At 35.6% G+C, this 24,259-nt stretch overlaps 1 protein-coding gene across 3 annotated transcripts in view; it reads right to left on the reverse strand.

Moving 5' to 3' along the window:
- Positions 1–1,223: 1,223 nt before the first annotated feature.
- MLK4 (mixed lineage kinase 4) overlaps positions 1,224–24,259 on the reverse strand; it is a 42,014-nt gene continuing 18,978 nt past the window's right edge. The window contains exons 3-11 of one of the 3 annotated variants that reach the window (XM_015284405.4): positions 18,988–19,136; positions 18,061–18,236; positions 13,835–14,075; positions 12,148–12,270; positions 9,440–9,556; positions 8,747–8,897; positions 7,818–7,912; positions 5,378–6,163; positions 1,224–4,423 (exon numbers count right to left, since the gene is read on the reverse strand). In XM_015284405.4, the coding sequence (XP_015139891.2) occupies positions 3,999–4,423; positions 5,378–6,163; positions 7,818–7,912; positions 8,747–8,897; positions 9,440–9,556; positions 12,148–12,270; positions 13,835–14,075; positions 18,061–18,236; positions 18,988–19,136 (2,263 nt within the window). In that variant the 3' untranslated portion in view covers positions 1,224–3,998. Of the gene's footprint in view, positions 4,424–5,377; positions 6,164–7,817; positions 7,913–8,746; positions 8,898–9,415; positions 9,557–12,147; positions 12,271–13,834; positions 14,076–18,060; positions 18,237–18,987; positions 19,137–24,259 lie in introns of all 3 variants that reach the window. The other 2 variants (XM_015284404.4, XM_015284406.4) reach the window with 2 other exon arrangements.

A 24,259-nucleotide genomic window follows, 5' to 3' on the forward strand; every position in this document is an offset into this window, starting at 1 on the left:
AAAGCTCTGTGCATTTGTTCTCCAGCTTATTAGAACAAACACTTGGTTAAGGCGCTGTTCCGGCCCTGGAACAGGTGGTGGTCACGGCCCCAGGATGCCAGAGTTCAAGAAGCATTTGGACAACACTCTCAGACACGGGGTTTGGATTTTGGGTAGTGGTGTGTGGAGCGAGGAGTTGGGATCAATGATCCTTGAGCATCCACCAAACTCAGGATATTCTGAAATTGCATGAAAAAAGCTATTCTATCAATTTACTGGATTTCTAACAAAATTGAGATGGCTAACTTGAGTTTGGTTTGCTCATTTTCACTTACAACCAGAAAGAAATCTGTTACATTCTTGCAAGGACTCTCTAGCCTTAACTTAGAATATCTACTCCTGTAAAACCTTAAGTACCTTACACATGCATCAAAAAAATGTACCAGAGAAAGTCTCATGCTGCATGCACTGTAGTAACTTGATTGGTCATATTAAGAAGGGAGGTGGCTAATGAATGATGGGATCTTTCCCATTTTCATACACCTGTCTGCAGATCATTATAACATTGTCTACAGTATAAACTGCCTGTGCAGCTTGGCTTGTAAATACTCACATCTAGGCTCAATACTGACACTCACTGGCTACATGAATGTATGTTACCTCACTAGCCTCACTGAAATCTTCATGCAAGGATGTCTTTATAAGATGGGCTCACAGCTTTGAATTTCACTGCACCACCGGAAACTTCATTATATTGTTGCCATGAGCATTCCTCACCTCCCTACTCAAAGGTGGGCTAACAAGCCCAAGACGTAATGTGGAGAACGGAAAAGGAAAGTTCACAAAAGAAGGTCACAGAAAATATTACAAAATCATTGCTCCATTTGTTTTAACAACAGCAACACAAATAAACCCCTTACCTGTATTTCTGATGATCAGGTGCAAACTTCATTTACAGAATTTAGCTACTGCTCTACCAATTCTACTATACACAGCTACTGCTATAATAGCCCCAAAACATATACACTCACATAAAAAAAAAAGCCTGCATCAACTACAAGGAATAACAAGAACATTCACCTGCCAAGCTGGATAATTAATCTTAAATTAACAATTGCACTCTAATGTTCCAAGAACAGGCTGGCAGTAGTCTACAGTTCCTGGCTATTCCCTTGAGAACTCATTCGTAAAAGTTAAGATACCATTAATACATCTTTTGCAAGAAAATGCAGGTCACTTTGCAATACAGTAGCTACAAAACATTTCTTTATTTTTTAAATAAAAACATTTAAATCATCAGGTTTTGTAAAACAGCACGTCAAGTGTTCATCTTAATCTTTGTAGTGTGAGCACCTTCAGTTTTATGCTAAAACAATCAACATAATTTATTATTTGGTCAGAGTATTAACCTACATTGAAATAAATATAACTTCAAACAAGACAGATTACTTAAAGCATACCAGATAGCTCTAACTTCATAAAAAGCTTCTCTGTTGACAAGTGAAACAGAGACTGCAAGTTTTTCTTTTTCTCTTTTTAAATTTCGGTGAAGACTGGCCTATGAAACTATGAAAAACAACAATAAAGTTCTATAGACTAAAGCTTAGAAAGACTGCATCACAAAAGAAGAATAATTAAGATGGCTTACCTAAACTCTCTCAGAATGAGAGGTGGAATACATACTTCTAAAATAATTATAATACACTGGGACGGTCATAACATGACCCGTTCTCATGCAAAATTATCCACTGAACAGAAATAGAAATCTTTGTTTAACAATGAGATAAGCCACTGATAAGTGAAAACAATATAGCCCACAAAGAGCATTTTAAGCTGACTCTACTGATTACAAAACGAAGGGTGCAAAATTCCACAAGTGATATAAACCTTTAAAGTACAGAAGTTTATAAGTCAAAATTAGTTCAGCACCTGAGATTCTCCTTTAGAAAGCAGAGACACTTTCTTTAGAAACATGTAATACAATCAACTCCTTTGCTCTCAGTGTTGCATCAGAGTAATTGATTGGAGTTGAAATTCACATAATGTTCTAGGTTTCTAATTATGCCCTGAAGATAAATGGATTAGCAAAATAGATTCAAGATTTGATCCATGTGCATTACACAACTGTTTTACGAAAACATTTTTTTTTTTATCAAAACTGGAATAGATTTCATCTACTGAAGTGTACTGATGAAACTGAATTTAAAGAAAAGGGAAAGAACAGCACACAACTTGAATAATGCTGACAAGGAAATAAGATTACTGAAATAAAAGTGTTTGAACAAAATGTAATCTGCTATGCAGGCATGTAGTTTTACAGAGAAGTAATCTATTTGTCTTCACTTTTGATTAAAATACTACTTAAAGGAAATCCTTTTCTATTTTCACTTTGGTAGCTGGGAAGTGATATTTATCTGTGTTCCACTCTGTGATTTCAATTTCACGATTTTGTATGCGTAGTTACCTATCAATCTCAACGTAACCAACCTACTGCATACCAGCCTTAGAATAGAAACTTTTCTTTTTAAAAAAAAACATCCTGGCTTTGAAGATTTTAAGTAAATGTGTATTCTATTTAACACTTGAACTCCCAGACCCCAGAACAAAAAACAAAAGCCTCAGCAAAGTACTGCTCTGAGTACATGGTAGTTTTGTTCTAGTGTGATCTAAGTTTACTTATGAAGACTATTTGTCAAAAGATATGCAAATTAAAATTTCAAATACTGGAATATAAGGGACGTTCCTTTAATTCTAGAAATGCTTTCATCAAATAAAAGAGACTGTACACTTGGTTGTACCTATTCACTTAGTGAAAATGTAAACAAACTGTTAAGGCTTTTTATTTTTATTTTTTAATCAAGGTGAAGCCTCCCACCACAATCAACTACTTGAAATTTTATGAAACTTTTATATCTCTGAAAAACAGTCAAACACATCTCTTTGCCCTTTAATTTCTAAGTGGGCAATCAGTAGTAACTTTGGGAAGAAAGGCTTCAGAGATTACAATGAGAATGTCTAATGAGAATGTCAATGCTTAGTTTTTGCCGCTCTACAATTTGAGTGCAGTAAAATGCACTGTTGAATCACCTAGACCCCCCCCCCCCAAAACAGTCATGCTTAATCTCATCAACTTTTTCCAATACAAAGTGCAGCAGAGTTTTAAAACTGGCTGGAGGGCACAATCCTCTCCATCACAAAAAGAAAAAAATCCCAAGCCAAGAATATTCTTTTCAGTGCAAACACTGCAGTCTTCAAAAACTTAAGAGTACAAATATTTACGTTCCAGTGTATCCTTACCTACAAGGAATGTTGTTTCACATTAGAAAGCATGTCAAATACCTTTAATCCAATCAAAATATTAAAGTTTACTCTCTCAAATCAATATAGTGGCTGAAACCCAAGTGTTTACATAAGCAGTAAAACTTTCTGAAGAAACTAATGCACACAGTTGAAAGTTCTCTCAAAGACCAAGGGCAAAGACTGCAAATGCAGCTGCTGGTCCTTAAGCAACTTCAGTATAACATGCCGAAAAGTAACCACCCATTAATGGGGAGTGAACAGTTTTCTATACTGGCATCTTAACCCCCTGACCCCTTTCATAACTCTACAGGGCATATAGAATCATGCTGCAGATAACTCCTCCTTATGCTAAATTCTTCTCGACTGAAGACAGTGTTACCATATGTCCTTCAGTTCTTCAATGTGCAAAGTTAAATTTCCAGAAAAAATTCAAATTTATAGAAAATGTATGTAACACTGCAAAGGGAGACGGGTATGTTATTTTAATCATTCAAAATATGCTCAGCAACGTTGTTAAGAAGTATTGTGCTTCCAGAATTACTAGTTGGGATTCCTTTTGAAAAAGGCACCTATCACACTTCCTTAATTAGCTGCCCGTTTTAATAATTTTGGTACTATTTGTTACAGTACATCAAAAAAGAAGCAGCATAAAGCATTAGGTGGACAAGAATTTTATATTTGTTCTCCTTTAAAATGAAAATATTTAAAATGAAAGGCACTCAAGACAAAAACTCTCTCTCCAGTTCATATATAGACGGCCGGCATGTTTTGCTCTTCATTCGACATAAAGGCACAGTACAGTCACTATTTTGACCTTCCACATCAATATCAAGTAATGAGGGCATGTGGCAGTTAGTTCTTTCCTCAGTGTCTGGCAAGAGGTGAACACGTGGATCTGTACTGCCCTCTAAACATTTGGAGTCTTTAGAGTTTGGTTTTATAATATGTGGAACAATCTGCCATGAATCAATTCTACTTCTAACAGAAGAAGGTCGAGGCCTTGATATAATATTCATAGCTCTTTGTTTTTCAGTTGAAACACCACACTGGTTGCTTCTTCTTTGAAGAGATGGAGAATGCAGAGTTCCAGTAACTGACAGAATGGGCAACTTGGAGACATCATCGGTTGAAGCAAATCCATTAGCTGATGGAATGAAAAAGTCAGACAAACACACAAACAAGAGAAGAATTTAAACCCTGTGGCTCCTTGATTTCTTTGCCATTTACAAAACTGGATTACCACAAGCATTAATGATTTTTTTCTTAAAAAAAAAAAAAACACTAAGACATTCATACTCATTTATGGGGAATTTCCTTAGGGAAGGATCAGCAATTAAATCCTATATACTTTCTGTTAGAGACTATAACAATTTTTATTTCATTATTAGAAACAAGAAAAAGCATTAATCATCCAGTTCTTGGATGAATATTAACAGTGGAATACAGTCATCAATATCTGTTATTATGAATAATTACATATGCACAGAGTACCATAAAGGATACTACATTTAAGCCACTACAGAACACCAGTATTGCAGTTTAGAACTCTTGTTCTTTTCAAAAATTCATTAACCATGAACAAATCCACTTACACCTTAACCAAATTTAAAGTCATTTTTAGCTTAAATTTTTAATCGACACCTTAGCTCACAGATTTGTGGAGTATGTGACAACTCCTAGGTTAAACAAGCAAATCAAATTGTATCAGATTCTATCTTCTTGAACTTAAAGATGTACAGTATTATAACGATGCTAATTCCCTCACGTATGCAGACTGTTAAACAAGCATAGATTTCTAAGTGTTATGAAGTCCGCACACAAAAAGCATGTTATTACTGACAAAAAAAGCTAGTGAAATCTGTTTTTGCAGTACCTGAGGAAATAACTGTTCCACTTTAATCTTAATAATACCTTCCCCAAGTGCAGATAGCTCAGGGTTTGTACACTTAAAGCTTAACTACATACATCTGTGAAGGCTGAGCTAACACTTGAACATATAATAAAAACCTAGCGAATCATCAGTGAATGGTTAGCTTCCCTACATTTTCTGTTTCTGAAGTTAACAATCCCTTCACATTTTAAGTTCTCAATCACCTACCTGTGGTGTGAAAATTGTTCCCATCTGATAAGGTTCGTCTATGACCCAACACACTTAACTTTGTTGAGGAAGCATGTGGAACTTTTTGAGACTCTCGTTGCAGACAAAGATTAAAAGGTTGGTTTCTTAATTGTGCAGAAACTGTATTAGGAGCCATCTGTATTCTCTGTTCTCTTCTATTTTCATACGTTTCAGATAAAAAGTCATCATTAGAATTACGTGGATCACAATCACTAAGCACACTGCTTACAAATGCATCTTCACTGTCAGACTGAAGTAGGCATTTTGTGGAAATGGAGGGCATAGAAAGAAGATTCACAGTACTTGCAGCTGGATTTAAGGATGGAATACTTGTTTCCTCTTTTTTGGACTGCAGTCTTGTAGGGCTTGCACTCCTGCGAAATTTTGAAGCACGCTGAAATATTCCATCACGTTTCTTCTTCTCATCTTTAGGCAAGAGTTCATCTGGACCTTGTGATTTGTTCAGCTCTCTAATATCCAAGCCCAGAGCAACAGATGCAAGGAGGACTGCACATCCATAAAGAACTGAATCAGTCTTCTTTTTCTGCAGCGTTCTGCTCAGACTGTTTGTAGGTGTCATTTGAGGAGTACTATTTGTAGAACTGGCAGAGGTTCCTTCTTCAAAGCTCTCATGTTCTACTGTATTCTCTCCTTGATCATCCTTCCAAAGAGGTAGGTTAATATAGGCCTGACTTGGTAACTTAATTGACTTTGGTCTTTTACTGTCCAAACTTTCAGGGAGAAGTCTCTTATCAGTACACACATCTAAAAAGTTACAACATACCTTAGAGTTACAATTCAACTATTACATGTATATCTGCATATGTACACTAGGATTTCCTCTTACTTGCAGTTATTAATCTTGAGATTACAGTATGCTCCTCTTAGATGTAGTCAGAAGATCAGAGAGACTCATGTTTTAAGTTTCAGAAACACATTCTAAGCTTAAACATTTTCAGGTTTTCTATGCAGTCTTTAGAACACATGAAGTACTATTTCACTACAAACGCCAGATTTCACATAACTCAAAAGCAAACTCTAGCAGAAGAAGTTTGCAAATGAATCTTCCTTAGTGCGTAAGCTTAATTTTTAGAAAGGAAAAATATATCTTCCAAACTTAAGCAGGATATTGCTTCTGCACACTTTTGGTAGTGCTTTTTAGACCACATGAAAAATATTTCCATGTATGCTTTACAGTTAAGTGATTTAATAAACACAAAGTGACAGAGAAGATCTGGAACAGATCCTTTGCAACACTTTCAATTAAGCTGTGTTCCAAAACCAAATGAATTGCTAGAATTTATTCCAATTAATTAGGTCTGAAGTGAGGAGCAAATGTGACATTTCACACCTAATGACAAAGAAAATGGAACAGGCATATAGGTCACGTGATTTATTCTATCGCAAACTACTGAGCAGTATAGCATAAACATGGAAATATTTGAAATGCAAGTATGTAAACTTGTTTAATCTTCTCTGTATGAAGGGGTTTAGTACATGCTAATAAACCTATAGAATTGCTCTCTGCTTAGTCTGAGGGGTTTGTTTTGTTCTGTTGTTTGTCTGTTTTTTAATACTCCTACCAGTATGCATTTTTTTTTTCCCTCAGAAAAAACAACCAATGTCCAAGCAGCTTACTATTTTCTCTTCCAGTTGACATAAATCTATAGCTACTGGACTACAAGTTACACCACAGTTGTTTCTTTGTTTTTGTCTTTCTTGATAGCAGTATTTTTTCAGTTATCTGTCATACAGAAAGCACACGCAAATGTGAATATTATAATGAATACTGTATAGCTACAGCACATTGTAGGAATGGACACAAAATCCAATATCTTGTTTGCTGTATTTCAAGGTAATATTATATTTATTATATTCCTTTTTTTTTCCCTTGTGATTTCCTGTAAATCCCAAAATGTCACCTAACCAACTTAAAGATTTGAAATCTACTTCTTTTGTTTCCCCTTGACCATTTAAAGAATAAATATTGCTTAAAAAAAAAAAACAAACAGGAAACTGAGACCTGAAAAATATGAAGACTTACAGGTTTTAACTACAGTTTTAAACTGAGTACACAGAGGCCACTAACAACAGAAGTCATTAATGATTATTTAAATGTCAGTGTATTTATTTACAGAAGAATCTAAACAGTGACCACAGACCTAACATACAGATCAGCCTGATAACTCAGAAACGTGGAAAAAAATCTGCACGATATGGCAGACCTCATACAACATGTCTGTTTGTTAGCTGCTAGTAATAGAAAGCTAAAGATTATACCACTTAGTGTTATAATTTTTTTTCATTGGATTTATAACTGTAGCATTAAAACTCTTAACGTACACAATATTTTTATAACGCTAGGACAGACTTAATGCCATCATGTAGTAACTTCTACTTTTTGAAACATAGCTCTTACCTTGGTCCACAAACAGTGAAGCTAAGGGAACACCCTTCTGATTTTTCATTACAAGTGTTGACCAAGGGTTGCTGCCATCTGAAAGGGGTCTTATTCTGAAACAATGATAGGTACTTTGATATTTTGGATGATATTGAGCTTATATACACTTAAAAAAAAGATACTGCATTTTCCTTTCAAACTATAAACAGTATATAACTTGAAAACAGAAAAGCTTCTCAAAGTTAAAAAAAAATGCATGTAAGAAATAGCACAGAGTCTTAAGACTATAAATTGATAGCTTAGGATCAGGAATTTATACTAACAAGAAAGTTTCAGGATATGACAACCTAAAAAAAAGTCAATGAAAGATGGACCTTCACTATCTGTTGAAGAACAAAAGTCAGTGAAAACCTGGACAACAGATGCACTCTCGAAGAAGTGACACGAATATCACAAATTACAATCACAAACAGTGATTTTCAAAGAAACAAAAACAACAAAGCCAGTTTCAATAAGACGGTCTGAATCCAAATAGCTTACAAACCAGGCAAATGAATGGATGTCTTCACACGCACACACACACACACAAAAGAAAAAGGACTCATGAAGTAATTATATAAAGAGAAGGAAGAGAATCTCTTCCATCAGAAAATAGCCAACCTCCAATTTTTAGTAATCAGAAAAAAATCTGAAAGTAAATGTGCCAAACTGACTTTCAGAACTCTTAACCTGTGCTTGTTAGTGTGAAGGGTGCTGCTGGTGTGCACTGTACTTCATGTATACAGTCAGTCTTACTTAATTGCACTGGAAGAGACTACTGAGAGCTATGATTGCAGTTCCTCAAGTCAGTCTGAGGAAAGGCAAGAAAGGGAGGCAATGAATACCTACTACAGTGATTTAGTTACCAAGGATGCTTAGTATTATCAAACAAAATGCAATAGACATACTTGTCCTTACAATCTGCACGATCCTTTGTCTGAATTGAACTTGGTCCCCATGTACAACCTCTCTTTTTAAAATTTCTCTTCACTTCTTCAAACTCCTCTTGGTGGTAAGTTGTGCTCCTTCCCCACGTTTTGTTGCTTTCATCTGAAGTTACTGGAGATTGAATTCAAAAACACAAAAAACCTTCACGTAAGCAGTTTTTCTATGAATATATATATAATTTGTACACGCTGACAGAACAGCTTTTCTCTACCACAAACCCATTCTGACACAGTAACACAAAGAGTAGTAAACAAAATTTGAGACTTTCTCTTTCACAAAAAACACCACGCAAATTGCATTGAACCAAAAAGATGAGCAAGCAAGAAAAATAATTTATGAGCTGACAATAGACCCAAATTAAAGACAAAGTAACAAAATTATCTGCTCCCTTTAACTGAGAACCTTAGGTAATTTAGACAAGTGAATTAGACTGAGCACTTAAATTCCACTGAAGAAAATATACACTGTGGAACAATTGGTATCACCTGAAACAATTTTCCAATTGTGAGAATGATTAATGTTTTCTTTCTCATTAAAAGTATCATTTGTTTGAGTGTAAAGCATCAGTTCTTCATTAAATGCTTAGTCCGTCACTTCAGGTAAACTGTGAAATTAAACAGAACCAGCACCTTTGAAACATAATAAGATCTTGCCTTTTTTCATAACCCCACTGGGAAGTTCATATTCACTTGTGATATCTACATCTTGCTGGTACACATATACACTGTTTCTTCGGCCATTAGCTGTGTGTGTATCTGTACTGGGAATCACTGAAGAAAAATTAAGAGATCTTAGTCAAGCTGGTTTCAGAAAGGAATCTTTTTCCCTTCTTCTGGTCATAATGCCCAAATCTAAAAAGGCTCCGAAGCATCTTTTGATAGAGGGTTTCTACTGTAGGGTTTAGAGGTTCCTCTTTCTAGGACCAGCCCCAGGCAAGTAGACTTCTGTATGTACTAACTGGAGAAGTAACTTGACAGCAACCAAGAATGCTTGCAGCTATGATGGAGATGAGAGAAAAACAACTTAGCTTGTTATAACAGCATGATTAATGAGGTAGTTTTTTTTTTCTTGCCAGCTGTTTAGCCACTCCTGAACCACTGTACTCTTGTCCTCCCTCACCGTACACAGCTGCTTGTGTAGTACAACAAACTACCTGCCGTCTTCAAACTCCCTTATTTCAAACATAGTTCCAGGACCTACTGACCATGTATTTTTTTTCCACCTCTCTTTTAAACAGCTTTTAAAAGTAGCTAAACTTGATTTTAGCCACAAGATTTACAATTAACTAAATCTTTATTTTAAAATTCAAAGCATTTACATTTGGAAGCTAGAGTTGTTGATGACAAAGTGAAGCAATTGAGCAACCAATTGTTAGAAATGCCTGTTCAAATCACCTCTGTTCAAATAAGCCTTCTTGAAACAAAGACACTTAGAAGTGAAATCAAGTTAAAACATTATTGTGGGAAAGAATTTATTTTGCACAGGTGCAGATGGGTGTGGAAGCTAAATTGTTTCACCCTAGATACTCCTGATAGATGTGATATGCTTAGGGATCTAAAATCAAAACCAGAAGAGTGCTTCTTTTAAAGGAGAGCCTTTATGTCATCCTTTATGCTCTAATCCTACAAAAACAAACGCCTGCTCAAAGAGAACAAAAAGTCTCCAGCAGCACTGAGCACTTATGCAAAGATTTAGACTGGCACTGCTATAATTTACACAGATAGGAATTACAAAAAAAAAAAACACCAAACCACCACAAACAAACAAAAAAAGAATAAAAAAAATAAGAAACCTCAAGTTTTCAGAGTTGTGCCAATACCAGGAATTTACTGCACTTCCAAGTACTTCTATGCAGAACAAGGAAAATGAAAGATAAAACAGGACAGTCTTGTCTATATGTAGTCATGATATTTCACATGGGAAAACCTCTTTTCTTTCTGCAGCAAGAAAGATTAAAGAACTCCACAAAAAAAAAAAAAGTCCACCACAGCTTTCCTCATAGAATTTGCCTTCATTCTCAAATTTTCTTTAAGAAAAGCAAGATGGAGTTGGTCCATCTCTTTCCATTACACACAACATATGGGCAGTAACAGTATTTACCCAGTGAACTGTGTGAGTTCTGGCAATAACAATTCTGGTATTTACTGAACTGGAAAAGGCAGCACTTCACCTTTAGAGAATAATTAATGAAAAGCTCTTCATAAAGCAGAGATATTTCCAAAGAAGATGAGAGATCTGGTTTCTATCCAAGTTTTGGAGTTTCAAGTAGGTTCAAAAATGAAATAGAAACCTGTAAACTAGCTACAAAATAGCATGCAGGAAAAAAAAACAAAACCAGCAGCACATTGAGTTATCCTCCTCCATATGCATATCTGATAGAGATTCTGAAGTACTTTCCTTAAGAGGAAACTCCTTTGGCAACAACAGTTAGTCCCTATCCACAAACAACCAGTTGGAACGTGTTCTACTGATTTTAAATAGAGAGAAACTTGAGGGCTTTCCATCTCACATAACATTCCACTTTAAATAAGGGCAACCAGATAATCTACTCTGCACAACAGATTAGGCAGTATAAAAGCAGGCAGGGAATCACATAAGAATTTACCCCTATCTACATACAGTAATCTCAAATCTAAAGGTGGGCTTTACTATAAAAACATGACAGGTTTCCTTCCACATTCATAACTGCTACCTCCACCATATTAGCATAAACACATCTTTCTTCTGTCACCACTATACAGAGAATAATGTAGATTGTCAAGCACAAGAACCATTAGTTTTATTTTTGTTTATTTTCCTTGATTGGGAAAAAAAAAGATTGTAAGAGTTCATCTTTATTTTCTTCTGTTTTTATATTTACTTACTTTACTTTTCTATTTTCCTGAGCAAGCTGAGTTGCTGGTTGATTACTCAGCTTTTCCAGCTTAGGATATTGCTTCATTCCCTGAATATTTTTAGTTATTTTTTAAACAACTACTGATTTCATTCAGCAACTGTAGTAAACTTAATAAAAATATTCCATTCTGCAAAGCATCTAAGCATGTTTTGCATTTTGCCATTGTAAATTTTGATTGTTCAGGGTTTTATCTAAGTTTGCATACAAATGAATTTCTGAAGTTATTAACAAAATATACAGGATTTAAAACATCCACAGCCATTCTGAGTTGCTGAAAATTAGTTAGCATTTTAGCAAGATTTTCCTTCCCATCAAACAACAACTTGCAAAAGTCAGAACAAGTTAAGGGACCTGGAGAACAGAAACCTGCCTGAAATTGATAATATTACCAATGTGTTTCAGTGAGAATATAAAACAAACATTCTGTATTGACTGGATGAACAATCAGAAATGTCGGAGACTTACACTGTATAGCTCGAAGACGAGGAATTATCGTGGGGCTACTTGATGGACTAGAACTGTTACTGTTTAAACTCCTCCTTTTATCCAGATTAGGAGATGCCTGCACTGTTATTTTGTGCTGGAAATCTATTAGAAATAATTAAAAAAGTTAATGTTCTAAATAAAGAATCTTCAGTTGATTGTACTGTTGTACTACTAAATCAATTAAAATTATGTAATGACTTGATTTGATAACACAAGAGATGTTCATACTAAATATGCTGATAAATTCTGATCCTTAATGCAACAAATTACATCTTTTTTTCAAACAGGTATGATTTCATACCCTCACAGACTGTGTACAATAGGTTTGCAGTAACAGCAACAAAAGGAGCTACAACTAGCTGGATCCAAAACTGAAACACATCCAGACTGCAAGCTGTTATTCAAAAGTTTTGGTTATCACAAAAGCTAAACAAATATATTGCATTAAAGAGGTCATGCTCACGAACATGCTGGAAATTCAAGACACCAAAATACAGAATTACCAATATTTCCATCAAAGCAGTAAAATAAATAAATAAAATAACAATTTTATATATATATATATAGGAAAGGAAGAAAAATGTAATGAAATTAAGTTTGATCACATGCCCTTCTCTAATCCCTATCAACAATGCAATTAGATTGAATGTTTTTCTTACAACAGAACTGTCTCAAGGACAAGTTCATCTTGATGATTCTTGACAACAAAGAGCTAATCGATACTCTGGATAAAACTGTTGATTTATCACTTTTTCAAACAAGGTAAGGAAAAAAGAAACAAATATTAAGTTTAAGCTTGTGATTCAGCTAAAACCAATATCTGAAACTTTGAGTTCACATGCCTTTCTTGGAGAAATTCTGAAGGATTTAATTTTTAAAGCAAGTAAAATAGGACACTGCTTTCAGCATTAGTGAAATATGCCTAAATATTCATGCATTCTTTGTCTCTTCCCAGCTACCAGACATCTACAGTTCACTCCACAGTGAGTTAACGTGGCATTAGGTACATGGGGCATTAGTAATAAATTGACAGACCTGGAAACTACTGGAAAGATCCAGCCATCACCAAGGTACTACTAACATTGGTGAAGGCTTGCAAATCATGGGCATAATCTTGAGTTTGCCTAGTGACATCTAGTGGCAATATTAATAAGGCAACGCAATCAGTCAGACAACAGAATGTTCTGATCCCCTACAAATACACCTTCTCCACAATGGTTTTATCTAAACGTACTTACACCTACTAAATGTATATTTCACATCTTTATGAAGTACTGTTTTTCCACTAGATACTTGCAAGCTTAAGGCAAACAGTAATATTTGATATGAAGTGCTGTGATGTGATAAAAAGGTAGCTCTCTATAGACACAAAGATGTCAAAAATCTGATACTTCAAATCAGCCTTAAATCTGATGAAAATTTCTCATGCTTTCCCTCCAGAAACAGTGGATTTGATTGAATCAGGTGAAAGACTCTTCAGAGATGAGGGCTACTTCAAAAAACATGGCAGGCATGTAAAAGTGGTTCTTATCATATCCTTTGTACTTATTTGGGGTAGAAGAAACTAGAAATGAATGAAAATATTAGCCAATACTGAAAATTTAACCACTGAAGACTGCATACTTAATCATAATATATGTTGTGAACTTAAAAGAAAACTGCAAACCTGAAGGCAAACTAATTCTGTGTCCATCTTTAAGTTTTAACCGGCTTCTTTTAAATTTGCCCTTTCTCTTCTTTACATTGGGTTTCTCTTGATTTAACTGGAATATCATGATGTTCAGTTCACGCTCCAATACATCAATCTCACGTTCTGCTAACTGTTGCTCACGTCGTTTAAGCAGTTCTTCTTGAGATTTTTGCTGAAGAGCTGCTCTTGTCAGCTCTTCTTCTCGTGATCGAAGCTCCTAAAAATAAGATTTGCACAAATGAAACTGAGTAACAATGTAAAAGCTGTATTAAAGGATATTGCAAGTATTCAGTAAGTTGTATTTCCTTATCTGTTTTCACGATGCACTATATACATTTAACATGCCCATACGATCTGACAGTCCACCATTCTGCATAAGTGAAGATTCTGTATCTGGATGCAAACAAGCATTATACAGATTTCCTTTGAAGCATTTAACTTGAGATACTTAAGCTAGGTAAGCACTGGAAATGGGGACAACATATCAAACCAAAGATTATCAGCTTACAGCCTAGCACAAAATGTTCTTTAAGTACTTCACATCAGAGACTCTCCCATCCCACGAGGGCTGCTCTTAGATAGCGTCCATACACTAAATAAAAAAGAATGACCTGATGAAAACACAAGTGAATGCATTCATCTTAATTTTCCTAACCTTTCCTGTTTTTCAGCCATGTATTAGGCTTTTTTCTATCTGAAAAAGCAATCAGTATTATAATGAATGAGAATTAGTATAATAGGATAAACTAAGAAGACAGCTGTTTCTTAATTAAAATCCAGCAGGTATCTGCACAGCATCAAATAGCTAGACACTGAATTGCACCACACGGACTCTCAAACTATCAAGCCCATGCAATAGTTGTTCTTTTGCCTTTTAGATTTGTTTTTTCTTTTCTCCGTTCTCAGAAGGAAAAGCACTAGCAACAAAGCTCATTAATTTTTAGGGTAAATCAATTCCCAAGGGTAAACAGCTGCAATCCTACAATTATAAAATGATCTTTATCTTAAACTTAAAAAAATATATATATCTGTCAAAATACGCCTGAATTTTAAGAGATGAGAAAAGGAGAAGTTGTGACTGGTGTGACTGATACTATGTTTCTCAGTAGGTAACCTTATCATTTTCATGGATGATTGTGTAAAATCTATCCAAATTGAAATTCAGCTTAAAATTCAGCAATGGAAATTATGCTATCTAGAACTCTTAGGATATTTAGGTATCCTTTTCCCTAATTAAAACTCATTCATTCAGTCACCATACATCGTTCCTATAAAAGAAGAGCAGACTGCATATTCCTGGTCATCAGTATCCACCAACATCATATACTAGTACTATTCCTCATCTAAGGTCCAGCTTTTATTAAAAGACTACCAGCATAAAACAAATATTCTGCTCTTTCAACACCCATTTTCTTCCGAATAAGGTGGCTTCTTAACTATATCAGTTTGATGCTCTCAAACAAGTGCAAAAAACACCCCCCTCTGCTCCTGCCTAAAAGACTCCGGATTTCAGTAAGACAGGTTACCACTGAATCAAATTAAACTCTGGTTCAGTGAGAAGCAGTTGCTCCTCAGAGAGATACTTGTTTTTTTCTTTACAATTAGCATACACATACTGCTTATCACTGGTTTCAAATTTAATTTAATTGACTGACACATTTTAGACAACTTGTTATGAGTGAGCCTGTTTCAACAGAACTTCTTTAGGAAAAAACTATATATTTTTTTTTCCTTTTAAATCCACTCTCCTTAACATACACACCTTGGCAAAAGGTAATTATGCCTCTTGGGAATTCAAAGGGGCCTGTCTTCATGCCAGCAAGTAAAATTTTGGGTGTTTAATAACTTTTAACACTTTCTAATTTAGAGGTTACTGACAATTTTTTTTATTATTATTATTATTATTATTTTTTTTTTTTTTTACTTTTCTCCTCCTTCTGTCCAGTCAAAATTGAACAAACAAACAAAAAAGAGTCGGAAGCAGAAGACAGATGAATTCAAATTTAGGATAAAGTTGCATCAGAGTTTGAAATAGAAAGGATGTTTTTTACCATGAAGCTTTGGGAGACACTCTGACTATGCTCCTCTCATCCTCAAACCCAGGACATAAAGCTTAGTAACAAGGAAAAAACTGAAGGTCTGTACTGAAAAGGCAGACAATCTAGAAAATGAAAGCGTTTCCTCACTGAGAGTTATAGTATTTACTCTTTTCCAAATAAACTAATTAAAGATAGACCTACTGCAATTAGTTATGCAATGTTTCTACACCACTCTCCAATTACAACACTCATTATAAGGAAGCTAGGAAAGAGTTCTATATTTAAGTTGCTCAAGAATGCTCATCACAAAAGATTGCAATCTTTTCTTGAAGTGGGTGTCACCATCACTCATTTACAGCAAGCCCTTGAGGAAATTCTTCCAGCTACAGAAGTTTCTCTTTCACAGGGAACGAGACTCCACACAGGGTTGTTGTTGTTGTTCTTTCTTCATTTTATTATAATTATTATATTAGTGCTTCATAAACTTGACTCTCTCCCTAGTACCTGTCAGTAAAATTGATAATGTGCTAAATTAAGCTAGCACAAACATTTGAATAACTTGTCTAAGTCAAAGTTACATGCTTTCATTCTTCAACAAGTTTACCTAATTAGGGCAGATGCCTTTGGAGGTGCACTTAATTTGGCATAGAAGAACTAAATTTCATGAATCTTTTCCTCTCCCTAATTAGGCTTAATTCACTTCTACATCAAAAATATAACTCTTCCCACAGAAATCTGTGCCAATATTCAGCTTGATTTAGCCAGTAAGAGTTTCTTCAAGAGAAAAATCTCATGCTGGACTAATGCCTTCAGAAAAATAAACACACACACCTGAATGGGAATGCCTTTTCTTGTTCCACGTGTTCCCATAGCAAAAAGGAGAAAATGGTTGGTTGAGCAGTTACTGCAGGGGAAAAAAAGAGCTAGACCCTATTGCAGGTACGGCAGAGGATGGTGGCCTCACTGCATGTGAAAATTAGAGTCTCTTTGTAGAGGGACCATAATTCAGCTAGAAAGGAAGAAATCTGACAGGTAGAAGGACACACAGCCCTGGTCCAACAATCTGTGGGCAGGCAATGTATGGATAACATGACTAACACATGCTCAATTCTATGACATGAGAGGGAAGAGGGAAAAAAATAGGGCAGAAAAAGGCAGATTGGAAATAAGGAAGACTATTATTGAGAATACTACAAAACTTGGCAGTGATTGACAAATTTGAATAACCACATGCACTGATGCTACTACAGAAGATCCATAACATCACATCCAACATCACCTAATAGCCCACAAGTAGTCACCTCTGGCATTTGGTGAAAAGAGGTGTGGGGCACTGTCAACATTCAAATGTTTTATAAGAATTTCTCTATGAATCCCTCAGCTCTCTTCTGTACCCACTACATATTTGTTTAATGAAAAATAACAAGGTATACCAGGCAATTGTATTATTGCAAGGGATCTGCAAGGAAGGCAGCAATTTCTGCTAGAAGCATTTCTAACTGTGATCAGAAGGACAACTAAAAGCAAAACATGAAGACAAATAGTTTCCGACATTGCATACCAGAGCTTTAAGGAGCAACAGCCAAAAGATTCTGGACTGGTGGCCTTGACATTTAATAATACCCAGGAGATAGGGAAAAACAAAAAGAACAAAACAACAGGACAGAGAAGATAAGTAGGATGGTAACCAACTACATATACCTGTGAGGTTGACAGATCCCATATGTACTGTTTGACTTAACATTTTGCTTCAACTGAAGTACCTCTAATTACAGTTTCAGCATTCAGAACTGTATTGATTTGGTTACAGAAGAAAGGAGAAAAGCAAATTGCCTGTAATTCAATAAAAACCGATAATAAAACCTTTTGTTCTTAAGTAAGCTTGCTGCAAGTTGGTTAAATTGCTGTCAAAAATACTGATGAGAAACAAGTTAATGGAATTTGAGAATAGCACATCCACCAACAAAAATAGGTAACTAAATCAACAACTTGTTTTAAATGAGAATTAATCTTCTCCATGTAGTTTATTCTCTCACTTGTCTCACCAACTAAATCAGGTTTCTAGTATTATTCTGAAAAGCCACAATGCAAACATCTAAATCTGCTTTATCACAACACATGTACACTTCCTTCAACTGCCATGCAAATGGAAAATGAACTTACTTTTTCCTTGGTCCTCAATTCATTGAATATCTGCTGAATTTCCAATTTCCAGTCATCTTGCATGGAATGGAAAGATTCTTGAGGCATTTCAGTCATTACTGCCCCCTCGATGGCAGTAAGCTGTTCAAGAATTATGGCAAATGATGGTCGGATATGAGGGTCCTGTTCCCAGCATTCTAGAATTTATTAGAATCCCATCAGTGCTTAATAGTACATATAACTTTTTGAAGAATAAAATACATTTCCAGTTACTTGCTATTGTACTTTAAGTTATAATGCACCATAACCTTCTGCAAGGCTTCCCTGGTTTTGTTTCTCTAAGTGATATCTACCTATCAATATCTGCCTACCAGTATTCAAGACTGTTTTTAGTTAATAATCAGATTTTTTTTCACCTCAGTCTTTAGGATCTCAAATAGCTGAACTAGCAGCACCATAGAGAAGGTATTTATCAAAATGCAAAGAGATTACACATGAGGAAATAGCCATTAGCGAGCAAGAGTTATTTCTCTCTAAAGCACGTCAAAAACATTTTTTTTTTACTTTCAGGAAAAAATAATGAGAAAATGCTATTTGCAGTTCTTCCTTTTGGGAATTTATCATATTTATCTTGTATTGACCCATATTTTAGGAAGATTAATGCAATTTGAGTGTAAAAACAAACCATTAAAATTAGGGAAAAAGTATAATCTGTGACCACTGAAAAACTTCAATGGCATACTGTAATGCTGCATGACTTGTTCAGAAGCATTCAATAGTCTGTAATACCAGATTGCCTCGAAAAGAACAAAATATTTTATATGCCGTGTATTATCGAATACAGTGTTTATTTTGAATCCAGTGACTACTATAGGCAAAGATACATACCCCAAACCCTTAATTATCCAAATATATAGGTAGAAAAAAAAGAAAACAAACCATATATACCTTTCATTAGTTTTGCAAATGGTTCAGGACAAGTGGATGGAATGGGCAAAGTAAGCTTATTGACAGCAACTCCATAAGCCACAGCAAGGCCATCAATGCCACGGTAAGGAACTTCTCCTGTAAGCAGTTCCCACAGCAACACTCCATAACTACAAAAAGTAATTTTAAATGGTTATTTTTCAGAATAATGGACACCTTATTTAATCAAGAACAAACAAGTATGTGTTCAACCATGTACTGAAATTCCTGAGGATTTCCCATGTCAAAGTGAATGCCTTAAAGAGTTGACTCTACTTCAGTCATCTTGCACCTTTTCTCCAGTAGCAACTAACCAAATTCAATGTGACTCAGTTGCAATCCTACCCTACTGTCACATGCTAGCTGAAAAAAATGGACACCAAGGACTCAAAATATAACCTGAAATCACTTCTCTATGAACACCAGTGTCATGTAAATCTCACTTAGGGCGAGAAGTCTGAACCAGAGGAAAACAAGCAACTCTTTCTCCACCAAAGTCAAACAAAAGAACAAAAAACATCACCTCAGCAGAACATTCAGGCCATACACCTTTCCAAACATCTCAGTTTTCTAGATGTACTGGTGAGGCCTCACCTTGAGTACTGTGTTCAGTTTTGGGCACCTCAGTACAGAAAGGACACGGAGGTGCTGGAGCAGGTCCAAAGAAGGGCAACAAGGCTTCTGAAGGGCTTGGAGAATATGCTCTGTGAGGACAGACTGAAGGAACTGGGGCTGTTTAGACTGGGGAAAAGGAGGCTGAGGGGAGACCTTATTGCTCTCTTCCAATATCTGAAAGGTGCTTACAGTGAGAGCGGGGTTGGTCTCACTGGTGACAGGATGAGGGGAAGTAGCCTCAAGTTGTGCCAGTTTAGTTTGGATATCAGGAAAAACCTTTTTACAGAAAGAGTTATTAAGCACTGGAATAGGCTCCCCAGGAGGTGGTTGAGTCTCCATCCCTGAATGTGTTTGTATGTGGTACTCAGGGATGTGATTTAGCGGAGGGTTGTTAGTTAGGGTAGTATGGTTAGGTTGTGGTTGGACTTGATCTTTAAGGTCTTTTCCAACCTGAGCAATTCCATGATTCTATGACTGTACATGCCTTTTCAATTTTCTTTTCCTAATTAAAACAAACTAAAAACCAGCATATCTAATCCCTTTTTTGTTATATAAAGGTCTGTTAATTTTTTCTCTTCCTACAAATCGGGCAAGATTGAGAAAGAGCTACACACACAATTAATTTCCCTATACAAGGAAAGCAAAATAGCACTGTCTCCTGTGAAAAGTGCTGGCGAGATCTTTTCTTACTGTCAGGTATGGAAATCAACAATCATAGACATTCCTATTGCAGCAACAGTAACCATAAGAATTTCTGATATGCTTTCCAGTCTAGATGAGAAGCCAGGTGTTGCTTTTACTGTCTTTGGGTTTGTATATCCAGTGTTTGCTTAAACAGACCCAACACCTTGCAAAACACTGGAGCAGCATGCTAGTTGTTTTTGTTTTAGATATCCTACTCCAATACAACAGAGAAAGTTGTAAGTCTCAGTGATTTTTGTGGAAGAAGGAATTTCTCTTTTTAGTATGTAAGCCTAAGGTGGACTTAACTAAGAAATGTACTTGACTCTGGTGAGCCAACACCTTAATATCCAACACTGCTTCCATGTAACCCACCTAGTACTGCTAAGTAGAAGTACAACCCCAACTACAGCAGATGTGACAACCAGAAGAATATAACCAGTGATATTTTTCTATTACTGCCTTCTTCCTGAAAGTCATGCAGCATTGTGCAAGATCTTGTACCACTTGAGTAAGTAGATAAAGAAAAAAAACAGTAAATTACACAATTTCAGCACAACCAGAACATATTTCCTACATGTGTAGTAACTACATAGGAAGCAATTTGAATTAAATAGCAGCACTCTGTTTATCTAACTCCTGTTTATCTAAGAAATTTTAGCTATCATAAAAACCTCAGGAAATTAATGAATTCACAGGGCTAACAATGAATTAAAAGCTAAGAAGTATTGTTTATTCCTAAAAAAAAAAAAGCAATAAAAGTAAAAAAAAAAAAAATGTCTTGGTATTCTTAATTACTTCCCACTTCTTTTTCATTCTAATCTATACAGCCACTCATATGCTCAAACTCCAAAGACCAATGTCATTTTAAAACAGTTGTACATCTGACAATAATAAACAACATTTTCTGAAGTTTTATATACGATGGAAAAATTCTACTAGAGACTATTTTTAATGCTTTATCTAAATCCACAAATGAAACAATCTTACACTCTCCCAGCAAGTGAAGATGTTTTTCATTCAAGGAATTCCCTGGTTCAGACTATGCTATACCTATTTTAGCATGAATTCTATAGTTAAGCCGAACCATAATAAAATTAACTAAAAAGAAATCATCTTTCATAAAAAAAAACTTGTGTTGCACCATTAATTTTAGTTACATTTACAGTTTTAGCCTTTAACAGTCAGTAGTTTTCCATAGTGCCAAAAAGGTTAAAATCTTTTACGGAAGGTAGTCTTAACTTCAAGTACCAAGAGCCAGCATGGGCTGGAGAGCAATTCTACAGTTGGTTTTAGTCCTCCTGTGTTGGAGCTTTTGGGAGGTGCTAGTCAGTCCATCATCATCCAGGACAACCACTACTTATTACTCAACAACAGAAGTTGCTACTTTGTGCATTAAATTTCACCAGCACACATACAGTCATCCTATGCATACAGTCAGAGGTACTAAGAAATAGAATTTGTAAAAGAGTAAAGAGTAAAACCCATCTCCTCTTACATCTTGGGGAAAAAAGAAAAAAACAACCACCAAAAAAACTGCAGGCACGATACACTCAAATTATACATTAAGGTCACAAACTAATGCTTTCAGTAAGTTGCTCCTTAAACATTTTGGCCACTAAAATTTATTCTCCTGCTGTCCGATGTGATTTAAGCCTTTCTTTCGATATCTCCTTCCAGCAATAACTTGCTATTTCACTGTATTTTAAAAGCTGATCAAAACGGAGGTAATCAAAGTTCTCAAAGTTTCTTTTACTTCACAACCCATCTCCTAAAGCAGAGGTCACTATGCACTGCCACATGAATCCCTTCAAAGAGTATATGAACATGCCAGGCAAAGGCAGCTATTCAGCAAGAGCTTCCCGATTTTGTCTAGAACTTGCACTTTCAGGCTTCTTACGTAAGACTGACATACCAAGACTGAAAAATGCAATAAATGATGGAAAGACAGGGGTGAAAAAGTGCAATTCCTCTTTGTTGTTATTTTTGTATATAGTTCCAGATTCCCTAAAACAGCAGTTATAATTTGGGATTGTGAAGCAGTTTAGGGCCTAGAAAGAACACACTCTGCTATCTAGGATGACACCATAGAAAATGCCGCCTGCAAGACAGCATGAAAACCCTGCCATAACAAACCCCAGCACTGGCTGATTCCGGAACGCTGCGTGCAAGTGCAACCATATTTGAGCAGCCTCAACTGCTCAGGATTTTGTTTGTTTTTAGTAAGTGCTCTAGAGACATCTTGTGAAAACTCAGTACTCAGTATGCATAACTTTAGTTTAAAATGTTCCTTAAATATATTCTTGTCTTAGAGAGACCCATACTTACATTTGTAACCTGAATGTTTTTAAAATAAAAAGCACTCCAATAACCAGAGTATTACTAGATTCGCAGAATTGTTTGTCTTTTAAAGAAGGAGTAAAGATAAGCAACAGAACAGACTGAGGTGCAGTAAGCAGAAAATGTTCAGAAGCCAAGAAGGACTAATCTATGCTGTAAAACAGAGCCTTTCTACTTAAAAACCTCTCCTGTTATAAGTCCATCATTGAACTAAATACTTACATTTTTTACAAGAGAGGCGTGCAGGAGAGAAGGCGAAGAAGAGAAATACTGTAGGTTCCAAAAATGTAAACTAATGTTGCAGCAGAATATAAAATAATTGCACCAAAGCATACCCCCTCAGATACCTAAAATCACAGCAACAAGACTGGACAGGACCTGTAATTAAGCATGGAATACAGCTGATTAGGGAAAACGCCTACACCCGAACTCCACCCCGCAAAAGAAAAAGGAAAAAAAAAAAGGACGAAAGAATGGAAAAAAGAATGAAGCCAATGATGTTTCTCAACTGGTCATCAACTCAGACTGATGTAAACAACATGCTGAAAATCAGTTGCAGACAAATGGATGTCAAAAACCAGTAGTACAGATACAGAATCGTCCTGAGAACACCGAAAATGTTACTTCATGCTGTAGAATATCAAGCATCTACACAAAATGAGACCATATTTAAGAACTGTACAACACAGAGCATGCATAAAAGGCATGAAAAAAACAGACTGAAGTCCTCCCCTCCTTCCCCAGGTAGCTTCCTTAGGTCATTCACAGAGAAAACACTTTAAAAAGAAAGGAAATGGAGACTTTTCAGAGTGAGGCATTGCAGCTTTTAAAGGCTATTGTGCAATCACAACTATTCTCCTAAAATACCTTTCTTTGGTACATATATCCCATACTACATCACTCAAAAAGAGCATCAGGATTGAGAACAATATTATTTATCTGATCCACCAAAATGCCTTTAATGAGAAATTCACAAACTTAACATAGTGAGGTACGCATTTTCTAAATTAGAAAACACCTTAAAATAATTTTTATGAGAACACTCTCTTCTCACTACAGTTACTGGAAGCAAAATCTCTATGAAGATAAAAAACCCAGCTGTTTATTTTACACGTGATCACATTCTAGATTCCTAGAAAGCAGTACAAACTTCAATTAACATCTGGCAAAGTTCTGGTTTGCCGTGTTTTTTTTATTTAACAGGCACGCAAGGGGATGGCTGGTCCCATTTCTTTATACAGAATGAGACTTTTCAGAAATCTGATTTGGAGCAAACATACCATTACTGATCGATCATATGGTAGTATATCAAGAGCATATCACTCTTCATATTAATGTTCTAGATAAATTACTTAACCAACAGATTTTTAAGGGCTTCTCTTAATGAGATCTTGCTTTCTTTTCAAAAATATGCTTTTCTGTTATTTTCCCCTCTCTTCCTTTCAAATTTTTAAGTCATGAGAAACTAAAGGTAGATCAGAAATAGATGCTGAAAAATTAGTATTTTTCTTAGAACATCTATACCTGCCATGTACTTCAGATAACTTAGGAATCCATGAGGAAAAAAATCCAAATAGAAATTCATCCAAAAACCTCAGCTCAGTTCTACTGAATATGG

The sequence above is a fragment of the Gallus gallus genome, chromosome 3 (genome assembly GCF_016699485.2).
Source record: "Gallus gallus isolate bGalGal1 chromosome 3, bGalGal1.mat.broiler.GRCg7b, whole genome shotgun sequence".
NCBI lineage: Eukaryota > Metazoa > Chordata > Aves > Galliformes > Phasianidae > Gallus > Gallus gallus.